The sequence below is a fragment of the Lolium perenne genome, chromosome 5 (genome assembly GCF_019359855.2).
Source record: "Lolium perenne isolate Kyuss_39 chromosome 5, Kyuss_2.0, whole genome shotgun sequence".
NCBI classification, from domain to species: domain Eukaryota; kingdom Viridiplantae; phylum Streptophyta; class Magnoliopsida; order Poales; family Poaceae; genus Lolium; species Lolium perenne.
The window spans coordinates 87,290,156-87,308,938 of NC_067248.2; the positions used below are offsets into that span (position 1 = coordinate 87,290,156).

The 18,783-nt window shown below is 45.1% G+C and overlaps 1 protein-coding gene across 4 annotated transcripts; it reads right to left on the minus strand.

Moving 5' to 3' along the window:
* Positions 1-234: 234 nt before the first annotated feature.
* On the minus strand, positions 235-9,498 carry LOC127300739 (lysine-specific demethylase JMJ705). Of its 4 annotated transcripts, none has more exons than XM_051330896.2 (7): positions 8,525-9,498; positions 7,124-7,202; positions 6,957-7,024; positions 5,898-6,048; positions 4,899-5,218; positions 3,787-4,431; positions 235-2,579 (listed from the first exon to the last, which is right to left on the minus strand). In XM_051330896.2, the coding sequence occupies exons 1-7, from the start codon at positions 9,366-9,368 to the stop codon at positions 475-477; spliced, it is 4,212 nt and encodes a 1,403-aa protein (XP_051186856.2). In that variant the 5' UTR covers positions 9,369-9,498; the 3' UTR covers positions 235-474. The 4 variants fall into 4 exon arrangements, with proteins under 4 accessions (XP_051186856.2, XP_071676025.1, XP_071676024.1 ...); XM_071819924.1 differs by having other exon boundaries at positions 4,069-4,431; positions 4,899-5,590; XM_071819923.1 differs by having other exon boundaries at positions 3,997-4,431; positions 4,899-5,590.
* Positions 9,499-18,783: the final 9,285 nt, after the last annotated feature.

An 18,783-nucleotide genomic window follows, 5' to 3' on the forward strand; every position in this document is an offset into this window, starting at 1 on the left:
GCGTCTCCTCGCCTTGCTTTTCGTTATGTCAAACGTGCCCAGAGCGTCCCCTATAAATCGGGACAGGCTTGGGGCGCCGGAGACCGTATTGGACCATGCTGGACGGAAAGAGGCTTTGGGACGCGCCGCGTGCGGCTGAGAACGAAAATTTGTCCGACACTGCCAAATACCTTTGGGGGGTGCGCTTTGGGCTTTGAGGGACGCGGCTAGAGATGCTCTTAGCCCACATCAGTATGTCAATTCGACCATGCTGACAGAAGGAACCTCCAAGTTTTTCACGGTCTACTGGAGTACAATAAACCTAGTAAACTAGAGGCCAGTTGGACCTAAAGCAATCGAAAAATTGACTCGTTATTCAGAGTCAGTAAACAATGAAATGAATTAGACTCCTAACACAGGTTAATCGACACTAAATGAAATCTGATGTAATTATACAATCAGCATCCCCTTCGGATCATGCACAGGGGGTAGAAGTTATGTGATCTCCTTATTTCTCTTGTCACTGAAATGGCCAGTCTTTCTCTTGTGGCGACTGAAATCTGACACAAACCGGAATGTCTGACCGCAGCCAGGTATCTTGCACTCGTACGGTCTTACCCCGGTATGTACCCTCATGTGCTCTGTCCTCGCCCATGGCCACTTGAATGTTTTGTTGCAGCCCTTCCATGCACATTGGAGTGGCCTTTCATCCATATGCACTTTGCGGTGCTGAAGCAAGTATTTATGGCAGAAGAATTTTTTCTTGCATCCTTTAACAGGACAGATATCACGCTTGTGCAACAACAAGTCCTGCTCTGTGCTGAAGCTCATGTCACACCCTTCTATATCACACGGAAATGCTGCTGCATTATCACCTGCTTGGCGTTTGATTTTCCTTTTACCAGTTTGCATTTTGCCTCGAGAATTCACTTTTACTTCATCCATTTGTTCATCTGGAATTTCGCCTCGAGAATTCACTTTTACTTCATCCATTTGTTCATCTGGAACTTCGTACCAGCTATCTTGTGTGTCTTCATATTCTTCGTTAAGCAAATACTGCGCAGCTTTATCTTCGCCGTGACCTTTGTCAAACTTTCCAGTTATGCCATCATTCTTTTGCTTCCTAGAGCTTGACTTTATGTTCACCATTTGCAATTTCTTGTCTCCATTCAAAAAATAATAATTTGCTTTGCCCTCACTGGATTTTCCCTTGCAGCATTCCAATTTACATCCAGATTTCACTTTCACGGCCTCAAGTCTTTGTTGTGGACTGTTGTCCAAGTTCCCTACTGTAGCATTATCTCCACTATGTATGTCATGCCAGCACTCCACATCATTATCCTCAGCGTGTAGTGCATTAGAGTTGCTGCTTCTTTTATCATCCTTACCACGCCTTTTGCCTCTAGATTCCACCACCACATCATCACTTTTTTCTTCTAAAACTTCATCCCAGTTGTCTATGGCGGCTTCCCCTATGCGCTCTACATTAAGCAGATTGTCCAGGGTGTTATCTTCATTGTAATCTTCTTGAAACTGTCTATTTATCTCAATAGTTTTTTGCTTCCAACAAATTGATTTCTTGTTCATCTTTTGCACTTTCTTATATCCATTCAAAGAATCATGTCTCCCCTTGCCCTTGCTGGATTTTCTCTTACTACCTTGCAATGATCCTGGAGATTTAGCTTTCACAGCATGAAGTCCTTGGTCTTGAACCTCTTCCAAGTTTCCTATTGCAGCATTATCTCCAGCATCTATGTTAAGCCAGCAGTCCACATCATTATCTTCATCGTAAAGTTCATGAAAATTGTTGTTTCTTTTATCATCATTTTGCTTGTTAGTACTTAACTCTGTGATCATGCTTTGCAAGGTATGTTGTTGATATCGCTGAGTGCTTGGTGCTTCCACGATTTCAACCCCTTTATGCTTAGTATCATGGTCATTGAAGTTTCCAGGCTGATCACTGATGGTTCCAGAGTTCATACAACGACTACTGCGATGCAATGTGGTTTCATCACTGGCAGAGCATCTCTTCTTCTGGGCTCCAGATTTTTCAATAGAGTCCCCTCCCTTTCTTCTGGGTCTTTTTGATGGGCTACTGTTGATCACTGCATTACATTTAGTCGATCGTTCCTCTTGTATTTTGTCATGGGACTTAGCACCAAACATCGGTTTGCTCCAAACCATGGCATGATTCCGTTCTTCACGCCCACAAGCTAAAAATGGATGTACTTGGTTTGACATCCAGACTTTCCCACACCATGATCCAGCCACCCTTTTCTTTGCCGCGCCTGATCTTTGTCGTCCGTATTCTATCACGTTGTCTGGGTTTTCTTGGCCAAATGCTTCGTAAATTATGGAATTGTATGGTATCTGCTTGCTGTAAAGTGGGGATTTGCTCTGTTTTGCACTGTAATATATACTGATGCCCATTTTAACTGCCCAGTCACTGCTTGCAGGTTCAGCATCTTCATCCTGCAAAGCCAACTGAATTCTTCTGATGTCATCTTCGGCCGCTTCTTCAAAATTTATATCTTTCCAATCATGCTTCAAACCAAGTTCTTTTGCTATGAATTTTGCGGCTGACTCTGCTCTAGGATATTCTGCAAGTACAATGTAAATAATCAATCAAGAACTTAATTTTACATGGAATGCATGATTGACGTCCACTACAATAACATTATGTGCAAAGATCACACAAAAATGAATCATGATACACACAGCCCATATTTACTAAAAAAACAAGAATATATGACTATGGGAGCACTAAAGCTTTTGAAGCGCTCTCAGCTTCATGGAGTCCTTGTTAAAAGAAAGGATCTAAACCTTGTTATCTCATTTGCAAAGCGATATTGAAGTGTTCATCTCCCGTGTGTTGTTGAGAATATATATATTGTACCCTTCTCCATACACCAAAGAGTATACAGCAGTCAAGTTTAAACTATGGACTGAAAAAGAAAATTCATCCAAATTTCTTTTGAGTATCTTGTAGTTACTACTAAAGTTGATTTAATTGGTGTATCAGGAGCAGGAGTATACACTCCTAGGATTATGGATTCATATGACTACACCAAACTACTGGGAGTGCATACTCTCACCTTTATTGTATCACTTAATAAATGAACTATACATTATCTCTATCTGCATACTGACATACTAATTCAGATTTAACAAAGCAAATTGCATGAAATAGCATAGTTGGGAATTTCAATAGGAAATCAAATAGCATAGTTCTTAGGTTTGCAATCTCTCCACATTTCATGACTAAACTTATTTTACCACCATTTCAATGATAATCGTAAAGGTTTACCAGAATCAGCAATAAGGTAGCTATACAAAACAATCAAAGAGGGGAAAATTGTAGTGTGCACTACTCCCTCCATTTTTAATACAAGCCCACTGTCTCAGTTTCTAGATACCAAGAAGACCAAGTTAGCTAATAAATAGCAGATTTAATTGTGTGGAGAACCAATCGTGTGGGGTAATTAAGAATGTTGCATGTGGTGCCTTTTTCTCTATGGCTGCATGCAACATTCACATTAATGAACACCATCGTACAAGGTAGAAATCTAATCAATTTTTCTTGGGAAGAGATATTGGCCTTGTATAGCTGCAAATTGTATTTTTGATAGTGGCATTGTATTCAACCCGGAAGGAGTAATATTGTTTAAGCCCAAGATTTGAAGATAAAATAAATCCACTTCTCAACTATAACTACCGCAGAAGTTCACTTCTCAACCTTGAACTCTAAAGCTGTTCAACATTTTAAGGTTAGAATACTTTGTGGAAATTAGGGAACAGTGTAAATACCCGGATGACACAAAAGCATAACGTTAGCACCACCGATTTTTTGAAGTTTTGTCCATGTTTCCAAAGCATGTTCTAGACAAAAGACATGCATTCTGCAAGAATCTTTGTTGTACTTGAGCTTGGTCAACATATCTGGTTCAACTGAAGGCTTAACTGTGTTTACATGAGTATCCAGAGAGGCTGCTACACCTGATATGGTTAGATCATTACCCAAATCAACATACACAGAACACTGATCATAGGGAGTTCCTTGCTCTCCAAGCTTTGTAAAATGGTTGATACCTGTGTCCCAAGTGGATCGAGTTATTGTCCTACTGTTATGCTCTATACTTTTCATAGATGCTGTGGCTCTGGCTTCACAACCCTCTTCATACAGGTGCAAATTTTCCCTTTGACATTGAACCGTACTCGAGAAGCTAACTGATGTTTCCAAGAACCGAATATCAGTGCCTTGGTTTGCTGAATCATTTTTCTCGCTATCAGTGGATACATTATCAGATTTTTCCTCATCAGAATATGATGATTCGTATGCAGAAGCTAGAAGCCCAAGAGCAGAGGTGCACCCATTGTTGTTTCTGCTGTATAGTTGTCTACACCGATCAGAAACTTGGGCTAAACTTACCCCACGTATTCCAGAAGCTTGTCCTGTAAAAAAAAGACATAGTATTTATGGCATTTCTTCCAGATACGCAAAATGAAAACAAAGTTCATAATAACAGTTTTATCTATTAGTTGGTTTTGTGATGCAGGAAATCAGGAATCCATGGTAAAAAGCTGCACTGATGCTTTTTTATCACTTGGTGAAAATAAACAACTTCTAAGATAAGATACAATTGCGACATGTATTGTCCTTGAGCCTTTCAAAAATATTAGCAGATCGGTCACCTTTCATAGTACAAATATCTATACTACCATTTCGAATGTACTTATCCAAGATTATTTCTGTTAGCTCCAATTTGACCAAAACCAGAAAGAGGATTAGGATGACATTTACGCATTTACGATAAAAAAACAATGCCATAACCTGTACAACACCAATAAATGACACAATGGGCGACAAGATAATCATATGGGTAAAAGTGATTGGGGATATAAGATCAATTCTCGCTAACCTTGCTGAGGAACCATCTCACAATTTTCAGTTATCCAATTCGAGGTGTCATCTGATTTACTAACTTCTCCAAGTTTTGCACTCAATGGAATGTCCTCCCCAGACATGACAAACTGAACTGCCGCTTCTCTAGGTTGAATGATGGCTACACAAGCGAAGCTTAATATGCCACACTGAACACATGGCAACCGCCCTTGATTTAAGAGCCCACCTCCCCAAGGTGATATATCTTTATGAATTATTCCATTCTGCACCTTGGATGTTGATGAACTAAAGGCAGCAGTATCAAGTTCGCCGTATTTTGTTTCATAAACCTTCCTTCTGTTGCATGCAGAGAAAGATGCTTCAGTAATAGACTGAGACCCACTCATGTTCTCTACCATTATACGTTTGTCTAGTGCCACGTCAACAGACATATTTTCCACTGCCTGCCGGATAATACTACAGTGACCACCTGTCAAACTTTGTTTAACACTGAAATCTGGTTCCATCATCGTAGTAAAGGATGTAGGAGGAATCACAATCTCCGGAACAATTATACAAGAACTCTTATCCAGAAGGATACTAAGCAAATTGTTGTTTTCAATTACACTACCAACAAATTCTTCTTTCACCATTATCTCTCCTTCATCCTTCTTCTTCTTAGCCCTTAACCGAGAGCTTCTTGGAACAGTATGAAAATCGTTTGGTTCCCTATAACAAACAGATAGTGTTTCGGAATATATCCAACCACATTAATATTAACTCTATGAAATTATCAAAAAAAAAAATACACTTGCTATCCATTTTGAGGAGATGGCTACATCATAACTAGAGAGGCTAGTTTAATGAGATGAAACTCCAATGCATCCATTAGGAATCATTTGGATTCCAGAAACATTATCTAGTTATCATCTCGGTGTAACTTAAAATAATGATATACAAAAATTGTATCTGTTTAGTATTGCATAAACGAAATGTTCTATGAAAAAAGAACGACATCATATTCGTTAAAGCGCACCTTTGACGTAATGACAATGCTAGCTCGTAAAGCAACTGATAATGAGATATCATTGGACCACAATTAGTTGAAGCCCTCCGGATTGCAGCTTCTTTGGCCACTTGCAACCAGAGAGGCGTGGCAATATTTGTTGCTTCCCCGCAATTAAATCCTGTGGAAACAAATAGTTGAATAAATTAATTGTTTAAAAGCATAGGAGTTGAAACCCTTTACAAAATTGGTACCTGGTAAATGTTCAGACGGCACAATAAAATACCAAACTTTGTACATTTATATACCAACTGAAAGAGCTTAGCACAGGTTTTACTAGTTATCATTTCAACTTTGTACATAGGCATAGGTGTGCTTGGATAAATAGGATGCTAAGCTTCCTTCTAAACTGCCTACAACATGATTATAACTCTGCTATTAATCATGAATAAAAGCTCTTGATTCACAAAACGAAAATGCCAAACTTAAAACACTCTAGGGATCTGGTAGCCAGAACAATGAATACATGTTATCCACATCTGCAAATGAAGTCGCAAACCCCAACCGGTTGAACCATCATATTCAGTTATCAAGTAATTAGGTCACACTGACCAAGATATTTCAAGCGCGTGGGAGCTCACAGTTAATTCCTCTAAAGGAACTATACATTGAAACATTTTATCACAGGTGTAGAATAACGGGTGTAACCAATGGTTGTCATCAAGATCAGCAATAACATTATTACTCCACTGTCTTAGTTATGACCAAATAAAATAAAATTGTAGAACCCCCAATTGAAAGTAGCTTCCCGAAATTCTACTACCTCTGTACCAAAGTAAGTGTGGGAACTTTGTCTAGATGACGCATTTCAATGTGTAGATACATCCGTATTTCGAGAATATTGCGACAGTTATTTTGGAACGGAGGGAATGTTTCTTAAATAACTGAAAACTGCAACCTCTGCTTAACAATAATGAGTGGAATAAGTAAATCATTATACACATGCAGGAACAAACAGATAAGTTTTGCAAGGACGATTACTTGCCAGCAAATGTACTCTTATGTATATAGACATGATAGATGGCCTACCGTGGCTAAAACCAGAATGATAAGCTCCAGGAAACGTGATAACAAATTCTCCAGGGTTTTGAACCAATCTGCTTTGGAGAAGTATCTATCAATAAATATACCCAGTACTCAAAATAATAGCCAAGAGTGAATATCACAAACAAGAATGTTAAACCATGCGCCAGTACCTGCAGCAAGGAACTCCAGCAGAAAGAAGCATTTCAGGAGACAAGAGAGTCGTCTTCTGATTTAAAGTTTGAAAGGCCACTGCATGTGGTAACATAAGTAGCCCATTAACAATTTCTAATATATGGATTAAAAAGAGAATCATTTTTCATGAATATTCAATACTAAGATTAGGCACTAAAAGATCTATAGACAAAGCCATCTGGAAATATGTGGTTAATATTGATTTGAGATAATTTAAACCAGGCAAACTGGCATTGTAATTATGAAGAGTCAAATGCACCATAAGTCACTGAACTTATGTGGGAATGTTATTTGGCTCCCTGAATTTATAAATTGTACAATCAGGTCCCTAAACCTGTATAAATGTGCCGATCAAGGTCCAAATTGCAGTTTGTTAGTAATGATCATGTGACATTGTGATCATATTTAAGCCGAGAATTAAACATGCAGTTGCAAACTAAGGTCAATCAGGAACTTAGACAAGAAGTCAAATGAAATGTGACTACTTCCTTTGAAACTCGGTTACAGCTCAAGCGGTTTGTTTTCCAGTAAGGCATAAATATTAATTTTAAAACAATCTCAAATGACGGCCATGAGTTAAAGTTGTGATTTGGATTTTAACATGGTAGATTTATAATCGTGCCACTAAATTTCATCCGTCATAATGACATAAAATATGGTGTTGTGCCAACAGTCCTTATAAGTAAAATAGGAACTTTTGGACCTAAATGGCCCCAACCAAACTAAAGTCAGGATTCTCTCCCCCTCCATCCCTCTTCGATCTCCCTTTCTCTCTATTAAGGATGATTTGATTAACAACCACATCCTATGCATGCACAGTTTGTCTGATAAGCGCACATTTACTTTAGTCTGACCTAACCGAAATGCCTCAACATCAGCTTACCCTCGTTAAGCCACTCCCTTGTCTCATTACCTACCCACAAACCACAAACTCTACACTGCTGTGACCCTTCCAAGCCTACCAGGATGTGGCAGTGTAGCCTCCTATAACCATTGAGATTGCCATGGTCCGATTTGAAACTGAAGCCTCTACTTGCCAAGTTCAGTGTATAGTATCCAGATAAAAACCTCCAGTAACCTAAAGGTCCCACTAACTGATACATATTCGCTGCTCATTATCTCGAGGTCATAAATTTCATACAAAAGGGCACTGAATCATCTTGTCATTACACATTGCTCATAAGTATATAATATATACTAACCGACATGTCAGTATTAACCCCCCATTGCGGCAGAAATTCACAATGCAAGACAACGTTTTGAGTCTGCAAGTCAAGAATGGAACACATCCGACCTTCCAAGCAAGTCAAAGTGAACTCAAGCAGTGGCAAGCAAGGAACAAAAGTTCAGTATAAGCAGAGTGAAAGCAGATGACTCACTTATTGCGTTGAGGTCGTCCGCGTACCCGTGTACGCGAACAGCGTCCTCGAAGGCGAGGATGGCGTCACGGGGCACTCCATACCAAGTCTTGGACTTACCGAAGTGGAGGTAGTTGAGGCTGTGCAGTTCGTGGTCTTCCACATGCCATGCGAACCAGCTGTAGAGCATCGCCACGTACAGCATCGGCGTTGTGACGCCCGCTACGTCTCGGGCCATTGCCCGCAGCAAAGAGCCTCGCGCGCGCGGAGCTACCCTCATGTTCCAGTCGGTCTCACCGACGTCCCTTGGCGCTGGCGCCGCATTGCCGGTCTCCAGTTCCAGCTCCTCCGGCTTGACAAAGCCAGACCCTGGCATGTCATTGCCGTACTCGACATTGAACGGCCTAGCGGCACAAGCGCCCCAGAAGAGCGCCTCGAGCTGGAGGGGCGTCGCGTGCTTCGGGGGCGTCGCGTGCCTCGGGAGCTCGAAATCCCGCGCCTTGGAGCGGAAGGCCTCCAGGGTGTAGCGCTCGCCGCTCTCCCAGACGCGGCGGTTCGCGCCGCGGCGGTTCTTCGTGGAGAGTCCCACCTGCTGAAGCCGCGTCGGGAAGGTAGGGACAGCGTCGCCGACGGCGGAGGCGGCCGCATTAGAGGCGAACGAGGCCTTGAGACGCTGAACGGTGGCCTCGCGGGGCGGCGCCGGGAGCGGGGGGACGATCTTGCAGATGCCGTAGCGAGAGGCCTCGGGCTCGATCTTGAGGATGTAGGCGATTGGGTCAGCGAACTCGGCGGGGGAGGGGCGGTACTCCGGCGCCACGGGCAGAGTTCGCAGCCACTCCGGCGGGTCCACCGGAGGCAGGGACATGGCGGCGAAGGCGGCGGCGGTGTGGGGTAGGGTTTCTTCAGGCGAGGAATTGCATTTGGGAGGCGATTTGGGGAATCGGCTTCTCTGCTGGCTTGCTGCTGCTGTCTTGGCTAGTGAGAGATAGAGAGACAAAGGAAGACAAGACGACCAGGGATAGTGATTTTTTTTTTTTTTGACACAATCAGTACCATGTATATTTATACTTAAAAAATACCACGTATATTTGATAAAGGAAATATATTAATATCGTGAAGATACCAATTATACCTTGCCCTCTGCCAGCAACTCAATGCCCTATAAGCAATACGGATGCACATAGGGCAAAAAAAAGAAAAATTGCATAAAGGAAAAAGTCCCACTAGAATGACATATTCCTTAACAGCGGACCAAACATCACCAAGACAATACCAGAAAATCCATCGTCTCTCTCCAAGAAGGGAATATTGCACAAGCGCCACCATCGTCCTGATCAACGATCATAGGTTTTCACCCCGAAAAAAGTTCGCACTCATAAAACAAGGCCTTCAACAAGGTCATTATCAGGCACAGCCAATTAAGGCCAAACCTTGGGTTTTCACCCTGCAAGTTTAAACACTGAATTCATCTTGTGATGTCGCCCCCACTTGCCAATGTCGCTGCTCCAAGTCACAAATCACCAAGCCAGAATCTCGTCACCACCAGGTAAACAAACCTCCGTTGCTAGTCCTCCTCATGCCATTATTCGCGTCTAACTTCACCGTGGAACTAAGACATGTCCCATGACGGCAATAGGCCGCAGAGCTTCGCAACGATCCCTCTGAAACCAAACGGTCAGAAAAAACATGATTGCGCACGACCGAAACTCATCCACTCCGGTAAAATTCAGGCATGTCGTCCATTTGGAATATCAATGAAGACAGACGTCAGGCAGTTCATCATCATGGTGTGATAGGGATCCAAGGACTGACCGCCGCCATTATTTCTAAGCAGACAAGCAAGATCCCATGTCGCTGCCCGCCGGTTACATGGTGTTATCACCAGATTTTGGTCAAATCAGGAGATGGGCCGTAGTTGAGATGGGCTTGAAGGTTATACGCGTGGAGCATCTCTGAAGCGGCCTTGCGCGAGGAGTTTGGGCTAGATTGCCCGTGTATCTGTAATTATAGTAGATTGCATCTTAGTTTAGAATTAAAAGATAGAGTTTAAGCCGTGCACGGTTGGGTGCACACCCGAATTAGAAAGTCCCTTGGACTATAAATATGTATCTAGGGTTATCGAGAAAGGAGGACAATCACGTTCACAACAAACACAAATCAGGCACATCGCCACCCCTTCTTTCGAGGGTTTCTTCCGGGTAAGCATCATGCTGCCTAGATCGCATCTTGCGATCTAGGCAGTACACGTTTATTCGTTACCTTGTGTTGCTCGTGCTGAAGCGTTGTTGATGGCGAGTAGAACTACTTATCATAGATGTTTTGGGGCTTGCATGGATGCTTTTCTCGTGCATATTTGCTTAGCCATGCCGTCCCTCGATATCTAGCTGCCCTTATACCTACCTAGGTGTAAGGGCAGCACCTTGCTTGGTTGTTATTTAGTAGATCCAATCTGTTATAGTTGCTCCTTGATTCTTCAAGGATTGGTTTAATATCTGTATGGTTAGGCCTTGCAAACGGGTTGAACGATCCGGTAGTACGTAAGGTATGGTTTGTTAGTCCTAAGAGGGATGTTCCGGGAATTAACTTAATGTTGGTTTTTAGGCCTCTTTTAGGGTTAGTTTTCCATTATCTTTCGTGTCTATTAGGCTCAACTACGCGTAGGATGTTCCGATCATGCGGTGAAAACCCTAAACTGTCATAGGTTGGTTTAACTTTATATTGATCAAGCATGAGCCCCATGTCATCGTTAACCCGACGTAAACCATGGGGCGATCGGCTCTTTGAGCCGATCCACAGGGCAACCTGAGAGCCGATCGGGCTCGTATTTAATGTTTACGTGTCCACCATGCAGGGAACTAATCGAAGCAATCCAACACCTTCCTGACCAGGTATAGGTCAGGTGGCACGCCCTTGCAACCGCTAGGACGTGTGCCGGAATATTTGCGGGACAACGTCGAGGGACCAGGGCCCCCAGCAGTCTTGGAAGCCTCCCGGCTCTTCGTGTTGCTTAACCACTGCTTGCCGGTGGGTTTTGGCAGGCAACACATTCTGGCACGCCCGGTGGGACCATCTTCTACGACAACCACGTCAACATCTGCATCCAAGATGGCGGACGAACCGATCAAGTATGAAGATCTGCCTGCTGAGCACAAGAAGAAATATGATGATCTCAAGGCCATCTTCGAAGCCGATCTCATCGGCTCTTTCGAGAAGACCCGTTCGCACGGGATTAAGTTCAAAGGGTTCCAACCCGAAGGCGCGTTAGAGGGACTAGATCTATCTCTTCCTTCGGAGGAACGTACCCGAGCCCTGCGACAGGAAATTAACTATGCCGTTGCTCATTCTCTACATCGGCATTCTGAGAGCCTGGTGAACACTCTGGAGCGTGTTGCGCTTCATGTGGTGCAAGAAATCATGAAGCATCAGTATTCTCCGTCGGGACCTGCTCTAGGAACTCACCAAGGAGAGATACCGTTCTACACTAGGCCACCACTGCCACACACGTTTGCAGCTCCACAGCAACAAGGTTCACCGACGTACGTCGTCTACAAGGTTGGAGGTGATCCTGGCGATTACCAATTCCTGTATGAGCCGCCCAAGGAGATTCCACATGGATATGTGTGCACGTACATGCCGGACTGCAACAACACAGCAGGAGGGGTTGCTGGGACAGGAGTAGTGGCTGGGGCAGGAGGCAGTTCTGGAGCAGATGTTGAGAAACAGGCGTGGCTAGCTAAATATGCCACCGGAACAAGTCATGAACGCTCAACCTCTGCAGCTCCTACGGCGGACGAGATTGCTGCAATCTTGAGAGACCAGTTCGGCATCCTGCCAAAGAAGAGAATGATCGGCTATTCCAAGCCGTATCCCAACGAGTATGACGTAATTCCACTACCGCCTAAGTATCGGCTCCCTGACTTCACAAAATTCAGTGGATCAGAAGGGTCCAGCTCAATTGAACACGTGAGCCGATATTTGGCACAGTTGGGCATGGTCTCAGCTTCAGACGAGCTACGTGTGAGGTTCTTTTCACAGTCTCTCACGGGTCCGACCTTTGGGTGGTACACCTCGTTGCCACCAGATTCGGTTCGAACGTGGAAGCAGCTGGAGGAACAATTTCACATACAGTATCATTCAGAAGCTACTGAAGCTGGCATTGCCGATCTGACCCAGGTTCGGCAAAGGCGAGGAGAGACGGTGTCTGAATACATCCAGCGCTTCAGGACCGTCAGGAACCGATGTTATTCGGTTCGTTTATCCGAGAAGGAAGCAGTCGAGCTGGCGATAGCAGGCCTGTCAGCACCGCTCAAAGACGTGACCTTCCAAGCAGACTACAATTCACTGGCGCATATGGTTCAGAAATTGACATCGTATGAACAGCGCCACCCAGAATTGTACCAGGACAAGTTCAAGCGCGTCGCCCTGATCGAGATGGAAGAAGATGAAGATTCTGCAGAAGATCAGGAAGTCACTGTAGCTGAATGGACTCGGGGGGTCAAAACCCGTGTCCTGCAAATGGGTGAAACAACCAGGGCCTGCAAAAGGGTTTGACTTTGATTTAAACAAAACGGAGCAGATTTTTGATTTGCTGCTGAAGGAAAAACAGCTGAAGTTACCCGAAGGCCACAAAATCCCCACGTTACAAGAGATGAACGGCAGGCCATACTGCAAATGGCATCACACGTTCACTCATGCCACCAATGACTGCAAAGTCTTGCGCGGACAGATTCAAATGGCGATAGAACAAGGCCGATTACTCTTCGGTCAGTTTGCCATGAGAGTTGACACGCATCCGTTTCCTGACGTCAACATGGTGGATTTCAGTCATTGCATAAGACGCGAGCCAGGTTTCTCGTTTGATGTCAACATGGCAGGACTTGTAGATCGCCATGGCAAGGACAAGCCAGAGAGCAGTCACTCCCGTGGCAAAGATGAAGAGGAGGCCGATCCACACGCGATCGGCCCCAAAAAATAAAAAGCAAGAATCTCACATCAAACATGTCACGTAGCTATAGCAGAGAACCAAGAAGTTGTGAACCCTCAGTAAGCATTGCAATGAAAAAGGAGGCCGATTCTAGCAACCGGCCAGAATTAGCCTCAACATGCCTTCTGCCTGTGTTCAGCATTGATTTAGCAGGCGATGGGAAGCTGAGGTATGGGTTTACATCAGCTGATGAACTAGAAGAGATTGACATTGGTCCTGGGGATAAGCCACGACCAACATTTATCAGCAAAAAGTTGGATCCACAGCTGAGGAGCCAGTTGATAGCCCTGTTGAAAGAGTACCCAGATTGTTTCGCATGGGATTATATAGAGATGCCTGGGTTAGACAGGAGCATTATTGAGCATCGGCTCCCTCTGAAGAAAGGATTTCGGCCGTTCCAGCAGCGAGCACGACAGATGAAGGCCGAAATCTTGGTGGAAGTCAAGAAAGAGATCCAGAAGATGTTCGACGCCGGGTTCATCAGGCCATGCAGGTACGCTGAATGGATTTCCAATGTCGTACCTGTGGAGAAAAAGGATGGCCGATGGCGTGTCGCCATAGATTTTCGGAATCTCAACAGTGCCACTCCAAAGGATGAATATCCAATGCCAGTAGCAGAGACTCTGATCAATGCAGCTGCTGGTCATAAAGTTTTAAGCTTCATGGATGGCAATGTCGGCTACAACCAAATCTTTATGGCTCCAGAAGATGTAAACAAGACTGCGTTCAGAGTACCAGGCTCAGTGGGCTTGTTTGAATATGTAGTCATGACATTTGGGCTGAAGAATGCTGGCGCAACATACCAAAGAGCCATGAATTACATCTTTCACGATTTAATCGGCAAATTGGTGGAGATTACATCGATGATGTGGTGGTCAAGTCTGTTTCGGTGGACGGACACTTGGAAGATTTGCGACACGTCCTGGACCGAACTAGGAAGTTCGGACTAAGAATGAATCCAAAGAAGTGTGCCTTTGGTGTGACGGCCGGTCAGTTCCTGGGATTCTTGGTTCATGAACGCGGAATCGAAATCGGCCTGGAAAGTCAAGAGGCAGTGCGAACGATGAAGCCACCCACCACGAAGAAGGAGCTCCAGTGTCTCATCGGCAAAATTAATTTCGTCAGAAGGTTCATCTCCAACTTGTCAGGACGAATTGAGCCGTTCATGGGACTGGTTAAAATCAAGTCTGATGAGGAGTTTCGCTGGGGGGCAGAGCAACAGCAAGCATTTGACGATATTAAGGAGTACTTGACGAAGCCACCTGTGTTGGTTCCACCGCAGCAAGACAGGCCATTCTACATTTACCTGTCAGTAGTTGACACCTCCATCGTGTCAGTGGTGGTACAGGTCTATGATGGCTTGGAAAAAGTGGTTTTCTACCTCAGCAGAAGGATGCTGGATGCAGAAACGAGGTACCCTGAGATCGAGAAGTTGTGCCTCTGTCTGTTTTTCACCTGCACCAAGATCCAGCACATCTTGCTGTCAGCAGAAGTCATCGTCATATGCAAATCGGATGTCATCAAGCACATGCTGTCGGCTCCTGTATTGAAAGGCCGACTCGGCAAATAGATGTTTGCTCTGTCGGAATTTGATATCCGGTATCAGCCTGCGAAAACAGTCAAGGGACAAGCATTGGCCGATCTTATTGCTGAACGAATAAACACGGATGTAGCAGCACTATATGTGCGTGCATGGACCATGTTCTTCGATGGATCGGTCTGTGAAGATGGTTGTGGCATCGGCATGCTACACGTATCGCCTCGGGGGGCAACATACTCCTTCTCCATCCGGCTATCTACGCCTTGCACTAACAATGTGGCTGAGTATGAAGCGATATGCAAGGGAATGGAGCTGCTATTGGACGCTGGGGCAGAGGCAGTGGAGATCTTTGGGGATTCCAAATTGGTGATTTCTCAACTCACGGAGGAATACAAGTGTGAGAGCGAGTCGCTCTTCCCATTATGGATGCAATGCCGTGAGCTGATGGCCCAGTTCAGGTTTATAAACTTCCATTGGATCCCAAGGTCGCAAAATACCGAGGTGAACGACCTCGCTCAGACGGCGTCAGGATACAAAGACGTGGACGAGGGAGCTGATTTTCAGGTGCAGCTCATGGAACCCGATGATTGGAGAGCCGATATCTTCAATTACTTGAAAGATCCGGCTCGGGGGGCACCTAAACGGATAAGATACAGGGCCATGAAGTACGTCCTGATTGGTGATGATATGTTCTACAGGACTTTGGAAGGGTTACGTCTCAAGTGTTTGGGACCATCCGAGTCCAATCGGCTCTTGCATGAGGTACATGAGGGTGCCTGTGGAACTCACCAATCGGCTCATAAGATGAAGTGGTTGATCAGACGATCGGGATTTTATTGGCCCACCATGCTTGAAGATTGTTTCCAGTACTATAAAGGGTGTCAAGCATGTCAGAAGTTTGGGAGCATTCAGATGGTGCCTGCATCAGCAATGAATCCCATCATCAAGCCGTGGCCGTTCTGAGGGTGGGGCATGGATATGATCGGCAAGATACATCCTCCTTCGAGCAAAGGTCATGTATGGGTTCTGGCCATCACAGATTATTTTACTAAATGGGTAGAGGCCGTCCCTATGAAGGCAGTGGCAGCGTCAGATGTTGTTGATTTCGTGAGGGAGCATGTTATCCACAGATTCGGAATTCCCCAGACTATCATGACCGATGGAGGTTCGGTCTTCATTTCTAAGGAGTTTAGAAAATTCTGCGAGGATATGGGAATCAAGCTGATCCGATCGTCCCCATACTATGCTCAAGCAAATGGACAGGCTGAAGCGTCCAACAAAAGTCTGATCAAGCTGATTAAGAGGAAGATCGACGAGCATCCTAGACGTTGGCACGAGGTATTGTCAGAAGCTTTGTGGGCTTATCGCATGTCGTGTCATGGAGCAATAAAAACCTCGCCATACCATCTGGTCTATGGACAAGAAGCTGTGTTACCCTGAGAAATCAAGGCTGGGTCGAGAAGGGTTACATTTCGGAATGATCTAACTACTGAAGAGTATGCAGCCCTGATGAGTGACAGTATTGAGGATGCAACGGAACTTAGACTTTGGTCACTTGAGAAAATTAAGGAGAATAAGGCCAAGGTGGCTCGCGCATATAATAAGAAAGTGAAGCCAAAGGAGTTCCAGGTTGGTGATCTGGTATGGGAAGCTGTATTGCCGTTGGGGACTAAGGATAAAATGTATGGCAAATGGTCTCCAAATTGGCATGGCCCGTACAAAGTCGACCAAGTTTTAAAGGGTAATGCATACATGCTCGAGCAGTTGGATGCTGTGAAGTTCCCAGTTGCCGTCAATGGCCAGCATCTCAAGAAGTACTTCCCAAGCATGTGGGATGATGAGCAGTAAGATATGGAGGCCGATACACGAAATCGGCCAGTAAAAATTTCAAATTTTTTGGGAAACAGCCGATGCACAGACGTCGACTTTAGAATAAAAACAGCCCGATGCGCAGTCATCGACTTTAGAGGTACAAAACATCAGGGTCAGGTATCAAGTTATTGTCTGAATCTGAGGATTGTCTGCTTGAACCTGTCTATTTGGTTATCAGATTGACTTTAGGGGCGTCTGATACTAAAAAGCCGATACGATGCTATCGGCTCTTGGGGCGTTGACCACCTTTGACAATCGGAAGATGGAGAAGATATGAAATCGGATGATTAAAAGTTAAATCGGAAGGACATTTTTATTGATTCAAAGGGGGATTTTACAATGAAGAGCTAATTGCTCTCAAAAGGGGGCCATCTAAGTGCCTAATGCACTGCTACTAGCCCTATACTACCCCCTAATCTAAGGGCCGTCACTGCCCTCGTCATCGCCGTCGTGGCTGCCGTCGGCGCTGCTATCGGCGGGCTCTTCATCGCCGCTGATGAAGCCGCCAGTAGCGTCTTCATCCTCCTCGTCATCGTCGTCGTCGTCGTCGTCTGACCAGGCCCAGCCTCGGAGGCGCTTGGCCGGCGGGTACCCGGAGGAGGAGGAGTTTTCCTCCTCCGACTCCTCCGCCTCTTCTTCCTCCTCGTCGGAGGAGAGATCCGCCTCCCATGAGAGGAGGTCGTCCTCGCTCGCCGATTCCAGTTCCCCGTCAACAAGGAACCGGAGGTCTTCTTCCCCGATGGTGCGGGGCTCGTCGTCCTCCGACTCGATGGCGAAATCCCATTCCCTCGCGTCCCAATGCTCGGGCGCGAGAGCCTCATAGATGGCCATCAGATTGACCTCCGGCTCCAGTTCACTCGAGGAAGAGGATTGGGAGGAGAGAGCCGATGAAGCGGAGGAGGAAGAGGAAGACATGGCTACAGAGGGAGAGGGTTTTTTGGCCGACGGCTAGTTCGGAGCAGGGGGATGAAGAGGTGAACTGTTCGATGCGGTTAAATAAAAGGAGATATAGTGGAGATTTAATGCGCGAGCAGTTTCCAAGGATGTGGTGCCAAAACTGTCAAATCGTGCAGAGAAGTTGAGAAGGCAAGGCGTCATGATGAAGAATACTGCGACGGTTCTGCTCTGCCACGACATGACCCTTCGAAGGAAAAACAGAGTGGTTTTGAAATTATCATTGCCAAAACCAGGGGGGCATGTGTTATCACCAGATTTTGGACAAATCAGGAGATGGGCCGTAGTTGAGATGGGCTTGAAGGTTATACGCGTGGAGCATCTCTGAAGCGGCCTTGCGCGAGGAGTTTGGGCTAGATTGCCCGTGTATCTGTAATTATAGTAGATTGCATCTTAGTTTAGAATTAAAAGATAGAGTTTAACCCGTGCACGATTGGGTGCACGCCCGAATTAGAAAGTCCCTTGGACTATAAATATGTATCTAGGGTTATCGAGAAAGGAGGACAATCACGTTCACAACAAACACAAATCAGGCGCATCGCCACCCCTTCTTTCGAGGGTTTCTTCCAGGTAAGCATCATGCTGCCTAGATCGCAAGATCGCATCTTGCGATCTAGGCAGTACACGTTTATTCGTTACCTTGTGTTGCTCGTGCTGAAGCGTTGTTGATGGCGAGTAGCACTATGATGTCTACGTTCCCCCTCCTTTCCTGTAGACAGTGTTGGGCCTCCAAGTGCAGAGGTTTGTAGAACAGCAGCAAGTTTTCCCTTAAGTGGATCACCCAAGGTTTATCGAACTCAGGGAGGAAGAGGTCAAAGATATCCCTCTCATGCAACCCTGCAACCACAAAGCAAGAAGTCTCTTGTGTCCCCAACACACCTAATAGGTGCACTAGTTCGGCGAAGAGATAGTGAAATACAGGTGGTATGA

Bases quoted from the DNA above. Each gene is read 5' to 3' on its own strand.
- LOC127300739 (XM_051330895.2), bottom strand. From the start codon at position 9,368: ATGTCCCTGCCTCCGGTGGACCCGCCGGAGTGGCTGCGAACTCTGCCC. The intron at 4,432-4,898 runs GTTAGCGAGAAT...TTTTTTTTACAG, and splicing joins TGAGATGGTTCCTCAGCAAG to GACAAGCTTCTGGAATACGT. The intron at 2,580-3,786 runs GTATTTACACTG...TTGTACTTGCAG, and splicing joins TATGCTTTTGTGTCATCCGG to AATATCCTAGAGCAGAGTCA.